Source organism: Populus euphratica, unplaced genomic scaffold (genome assembly GCF_000495115.2).
Source record: "Populus euphratica unplaced genomic scaffold, PopEup_1.0 scaffold3632.1, whole genome shotgun sequence".
Taxonomy (NCBI): Eukaryota; Viridiplantae; Streptophyta; class Magnoliopsida; order Malpighiales; family Salicaceae; genus Populus; species Populus euphratica.
The window spans coordinates 1-6,896 of NW_011503457.1; the positions used below are offsets into that span (position 1 = coordinate 1).

Here is a 6,896-nt window from a genome sequence, read left to right on the forward strand (position 1 = left end):
TTTTACTTAGGACTTACCTTATGATGAGGTGACAATCACTTCTACCAAACTAGAAATGGAATTTTAGATCTTAAGCCTTACAAAAGGGTGTATGTTCAAAGAAGCATCATTGTATAAAAAAAATAGAGTTTTAAGGAAAAAAATTGCAATAACTTAAATGAGCTAGAAAAATAAAAAAAGTTGTAGATAAAAATATAAATAAAAGTAAGAAAGAAAATACTTATACTTCAAATAAAATAAGTTTAATTAAAAAATTATATATATGTAGCTGATTATGTTTCACTATGACTATATGTCTTTTTTATATAATGATTTAAAGCTTATATCCTAACTATATAGTTAATCCTAATCCTATACAAAGATATATGTTGGTTGAAGGGTTTTATTGAATCCTTATATAAACTAAAATTTTCCTATATTGAATACAACATGAATCCTATGCTAATCCGTGACTTGGACTAGTTATTCTAGTGAAGACTCTTGTTTTCAATATGACTAACTTTTATGATGTTCTCAATATGATTAACTTTTATGATGTTTTATATACGTTAAAACTATATTGGTCAATCACTTTCTCTTAATTAATTGTGAATCCTAATCACCTAGTTGAATAATTAACTTTTATGATGTTTTACATGCGTTCAAACTATGTTGGTCAATAACTTTTTCTTAATTAATCGTGAATCCTAATTGCTTAATTGACTACTTCTTCAATTCTTATGATTGATCCAAGAACTCTTCTAGCTCGATCGAATTTTTTAATTCGAAATTGATTTCAACTCTTTTTTTTTTCATAAACACTCATTGTTTTTATTTGAATGACATATGCATGTTTATTCTTTAATTTGGATGACATGTACATGTTTATTTTTTATGTAACCAGTACCATGGAACAAATCTTACAATTTTGGCAAATAATGAAGTAAATATTGCAATTATAGTAGAATGATGTTGGTGGTGTTGATTGTAATGATGGTGATTTTTAAAATATTTTATAGAATTCATAAACAGAAATTAATTGTATTTTATAAAAATATTTTACATAAAACAAATACCACTAAACAATAAATCTATTGTTGTTTCTTATATTTTTAGTCAAATCTTGATAAAACTTACAATATCTTGACAAATCATTTAACCTCCTAAACTAAATTTAAAAAAAAAAAGGTAACTTATTTAATGCTTAAAGCAACATAAAAGACTATGGAAACAAAAATAAATTAAGTATTATTATTATTATTATCATCACAAATAATGAATTATTATTATTTTTATCATCACAAAGATAAAAAAAAAACATTTAGTTATTAAGTATGAATTTAAGATAAAAATAATGAATTTTTTTTTGTTTTTTACATGGATTTTCTTAAATTGATTTGCATGTAATTGAAATAAATTTTTTTTTTTATTGATTTGATATATTCAAAAAAATTTAATCTATTTTCTCATATATAATATTAAAATACCAATTTCCAATTTCCTTTTTAAAGAAAAACAACAAACTTTTTTAGAATATATTTAAAAGTCTAGTTACGGTTGTTTTTTAAAGTGCTCTTTATTTAAAAAAATATTAAAAAATATTTTTTATTTTTTTTAAAATTATTTTTAATATCAATGTATTAAAATAATTTAAAGATATTAATTTAAAATAATAAAATAAAATAAAAAATTAATTTTTTTTAAAAAAAAATATATATTTTTTTAAAAAAAACATAATCTTAAAGACCATAAGAATCCACTCGGAGGTGTAGAAGTAAAAGGTGGAAGGCAGAAAAACTTTATAGCAAGCAATTCACAAAAGAATAGAGCAAGGCAACGCATGCATCGAAAGGGAAAGAACGTGTGTGGGGCTCCCTTAATGTCAGAAAAGGTGGACGTTGGACTTATCTCCCAAGTCTCTCACCTCTCAGCGACAGTACAAGTCCACTATAAATTTATAACACAGAAAAGACAAGAGGCTCCTTTTGCGCATGATGGCAGCATGAACTCATCAACACCTCCCAGAGGACTCTGGCAGCGCGGGGTAGGTATCCCTTTAATTTTTCTGTGGTTCTGTTTTCTTCTCCCTGGCCCATGCAGGGGGGCAATTATACTTCCTCTCAATTCCCCCTCTCTACCACAGTCGTACTATTTTTTAATTTATTCCAATTTACTAACCATTACGATTTCGTGTATATGAATATTTAAATTATTTATTTATTTTTTAAATCGTGTCTATAAATTTATATTAAGATTTAGATTTATGTGGTCTTGTATCGACTTTTATTTCTTCTTTGCTCTCCACATGACTTTTTATCTTTAGAATAAATATCTGGTATGTTTCTAACACAAGGAAAAAAATGATTTTTTTTATCTTTCATCAATAAGATATGATAGCATGGCCTTTTTTTTTTACAAATTGTTTTTCTATTTTACGCTTTGATTACTAGGGACTAGTAATAAGCTGGTTGAGGGCTTGATCTGAGAAATTATTGTCAAACATTAACTATGTGAATGAGATAAAAAGCAAGCCTAACTCCATAATTTCATTTAAAGTTGTAATATCTATGTAAAATAGTGACAAGTTTATATTTTTATGTAATTCTTATTTTATTTTAATTTAAGTTTACAATTCTTTTTCTTTATGGTGTTATTTTGATAGAGGACCGTGGTACCAATCTCGAAAAACATTTTATAAATGTATTCAAAGAAGTTTGTCACTATTTTTTTTATAATAAAACATGACAACTAAGTGATAAGGTAGGTGGATTCCAATATAAATATTATGGTGTGTGTTTTATTTGTTGTGGTTGGGGTTATGATTGAATACAATCAAATTTTATGTAAAAAAACTAACTATAAAAATTAATTTTTTTTATTTTTTTTAGTTTTTTTGATTGGTTTGATACTCAAACCTTAACCTTCACCTCTCTCCACCTTTAAAATAAATACACGAACTTTATTAGAGGGATGCTGATATATTTAAATTATTTTCATGTAAAATATTAGGGTTTTTTAATTTGTTTTAAGATTTGAACTCGAGATTTTTTTGTTTTTTGAGAGAGCAACTAACTGTATAACTGCAGTCATCTCGTATTTACCATCGATGAGAGCCGAGCCACTCTTTCGTCCTATATAAGAGGGGCCAAAGCAAACACCCAGCCATAACAAACTCTCTCAACTCTACAGCTAGCTATAGCTAGTCCCTCTTCCCCTCTCCGATCTGCTCAAGTTGTCTTCTCCCTTCTTATTACATCATGGTGGTGCCGGAAAAGGGTCTTTCAGGAGCCTTGAATGCAAAAGTTACTGGCTCCGGCAACGAAGCCATAATTCTTGCTCATGGGTTTGGAGGAGATCAGTCTGTATGGGATAAAATCGTTCCCCGCTTGGCTAAGCACTATCGGGTACTTGTTTTTGACTGGATCTTTTCTGGTGCTATAAAAGATCCAAATCTCTTTGACCCTGTTAAGTACTCATCATATGATGCTTTTGCAAATGACTTGATCAGTCTCATGGATGAGCTGGACTTGAAATCATCTGTTCTTGTTGCCCACTCGATGTCTGGTATGATTGGATGCATCGCTTCCATTAAAAGGCCTGATCTTTTTAAGAGGCTCATACTTATTGGAGCTTCTCCCAGGTAACTACGAATTCTTAAAGTACTGTTGTTTAATTTTCTTAATTTATGACTCAAGTGTTCTGTCCACTTTAGTACTATTTAAATGATTTTGTATTGTTCTTCGTACCGACCATACAAGGGATTCTTAATGTTGTTTTGGTTTTTGCTCGATGCCGCCTTTGAGGTTAACTTGATTGAAGTATCATCATCCTTACCTTTGTTCAACGGTCAGGCTAGCTAGTTGCTATCAGATCGATGAACCAACTCTTTCTGTTGTTACCCTCTCACTTCTTGTTATTTTTGCAACAAATTATTAAGATCCCTACAAATAATTTGGAGGAAATAGTGGAGAATAAAGGACTGACCAGCTAACTCCGGCATGAATTTATCCTGATATGTAGAGAGCTATTTTCTAGTATCATATGTGAAGTCTTGGATGTTTTTTATTCTATTATTTGTTTTTTTTTTATTTTTGAGTATTGGTGAATTTTCTAGTATATTGATCTAAAAGACAATCAGTTTGGTTCAAAACGGAGTGTAAATAATTTTTTATTTTTTTATTAAAAATTATTTTTTTATATTTCAGATTGATTGATATACTAATTTTAAAAATAAATTTTTAAAATTAAAAAAATATTATTTTAATATATTACTACAACTATTATTATATTTTCAATCAGATTTTACAACCTCCTGTTTAAATCTTTTACTTACAAACTAGATGTTGTAACATCAATCCAATCCAACTTGAACAGATTATTTTCAAATAGCTAGATTTCAAGAGGGTCAAAACTTTTGGTTACGAATCAACACATACACCAAACATTCTCTATCTGCTCTCGCTACAAAAAGACAATCAAACATGTGGACATGGATTACTTGTGATGGTGTCGTCTAGATCTCTAGTACTGACTGTCTATTTCCTTCACCGGAAATTAACCGTAACAAAGGATTGGTTGATATATAGATGATTAGCAAAGTCATTATCTGAGAATAACTACATCAAAATCGACTGATTAATCTGCATGCCTTTCCTTTCATTCATGCTCCGGCAAGGAGCCAAAACCATTTTGGACAGTTGCTTATTTGATATAATCGAACTACTGAAGCTAGCCGGCCGGCCGAACAGTTAGCACATATCTATTTTCATAGCCTTCCTTAAATCAAGTTGAGTTGTGACACCTACGTTAATATAATTAGCAAAATAATTCATCAAGTGGGACAGCTCACACCTTTATTGACACCTTAATATCCTTTTTTTTATGGGGTAATAAACCTTTATTGAACAACGTAAATGGGGCCAAAACATCTTTACTAATTCTTTTTTTGGCTCAAGTTAGTTTATTGGTGCCTCTAAAATTAAGGTTCTGACGTTCAGGTACATCAATGCTGATGATTATGAAGGAGGTTTCAATAACTCGGAGGTTGAGGATATCATTTCAAACATAGAATCCAACTTCTACAACTGGGCGCAAGCCTTTGCTTCTGTTGTCGTCGATGCAAACGATCCTCCCTCGGTCGACATGTTCTCAAAATGCTTGCAAAGAATGAGACCTGAGTTTGCCGTCCATGTAGCCAAAACTGTTTTTTACTGTGATGAAAGGGACATTCTTGAGAAGGTTTTGACACCATGCATTATAGTCCAGACCACTCGAGACATTGTAGTGCCAAATTCAGTTGCTTACTACATGCTGGAGAAGATCAAAGGGAAATCTACGGTTGAGATCATTGAAACTGATGGGCATTTTCCACATCTAACTGCACACCAGCAGCTCCTCGACGTGCTTATTGCGGCCATGAGCTTAAATGAGCCTAAAAATATCTCCTCGTGATCTGTTTTAATTTGCCGCTCTCGTTTGTCTTGTAGAAATGCAAGGTTACAAATAAATGCCCATTGGGACATTGCATTATTGTGTGCTTCAACATTTCATGGATAGATGGAGAAGATGGTTAGCTTGTAGCATGAAGGTTGAAGAATGTTTTCTGTCTATATATAGTACCGTGGATTGAAGTTTTCTTTGTATATTTAGTGCACTTTTGACGTTGGGATTGAATTTGCTTTTTATTAACATTTGAATTATTTTTATTTGTAAATAATTTTTTAGTATTTTTAAATCGTTTTAATATGTTAATGTAAAAATAATTTTTTTATAAAAAACAATATCTTAATAGATTTTCAAGTTAAAAATAATTTGAAAAATAATTTTTATATCTTAAATATCTCTAGTTTTGTTATTCTTGGTCATAGTAATGTAGTAATGATTTTTGTTGCTATTATTTGTAGTTATTTATTTTTGTTATTGATATCTTTTCTTGGGCTACTAATGATTGTAACATATGATGAAATTGAAATTCAATTTAAAATATATATATGAATCATTGGTCTATTTATTCTAAATAGTTTGATTTTATAGTTAAAATTTTATTTTTTTATTTTCACTTTAATAAATTTTGGGATCTCATGAATACATTATATCAACATGAGTGGTGTATTCTTAAATTGCTTTAAGAAAAGATTTAATCTTGATTGATGTATAAATCAATTCAAAATTGTTTATTGTTGTCAAAAACACATAAATCAATTAAAAATTGTTCATTGTTGTCAAAAACACTTTTATTTTAAACCCATTATCTTCTAAATTTTCAAAATCCAATGGTATAAAAGATGGGTATTTATTAATACACTTATATTATTCTATCTTTTTAGTATATGACACGACTAAAAGATTAATGTCTTCTCCCAAGTGCAGGAGTGTCAAAGTAATAAATAACTCGGCAAGACCGGGGTTGAACCACAGGGAGGTTAATTATACAAATTATAAACGATAATTATAAACAACAACAATAGTAATCACAACAACAACAATACTAATAGAAATAGTAGTAGTAGTAGTAATGAAGAAAGAGATGGAGAAGAAGAAAAAAAAAAGATGAGAACTTTGAGATGGAATATCAATGCAAGAATTAAATAATGATAATAACAAATGTCAAGGTTAGAGGTTCCAGTAATGGTATGTCAAACAAGTATAGTATAAACTCTTATTATTCAATTGGAAACCACACACAAAGGAGGTTCCAATCAGATTATAAATTGTTAACATGATTACATTAGTCATCTTATTCGATTAATGCTAATACTTGTAAATCTCGTCAAGCATTCATGATTATAACTTATGTCAACAACAAATCAAGTTCCTTTCATAGCTCAAGTGTTGGTTATACCATACAGTATAAGCTATGAAAGTGTCAAGCATTCGTTGTACCTAGTGTTATACAACATAAATCAAGATTAGTCATT

The 6,896-nt window shown here is 29.4% G+C and overlaps 1 protein-coding gene across 1 annotated transcript; it reads left to right on the top strand.

Moving 5' to 3' along the window:
- Positions 1-3,080: 3,080 nt before the first annotated feature.
- LOC105119819 (alpha/beta-Hydrolases superfamily protein) lies at positions 3,081-5,678 on the top strand. Its single transcript, XM_011018013.1, has 2 exons — positions 3,081-3,619; positions 4,977-5,678. Exons 1-2 carry the CDS (start codon positions 3,237-3,239, stop codon positions 5,428-5,430), a joined length of 837 nt encoding a protein of 278 aa, XP_011016315.1. The 5' UTR covers positions 3,081-3,236; the 3' UTR covers positions 5,431-5,678.
- Positions 5,679-6,896: the final 1,218 nt, after the last annotated feature.

Coding starts and splice junctions, on each gene's coding strand:
- LOC105119819 (XM_011018013.1), top strand. CDS start 3,237: ATGGTGGTGCCGGAAAAGGGTCTTTCAGGAGCCTTGAATGCAAAAGTT. Junction 3,620..4,976: donor CTTATTGGAGCTTCTCCCAG/GTAACTACGAAT, acceptor TCTGACGTTCAG/GTACATCAATGCTGATGATT.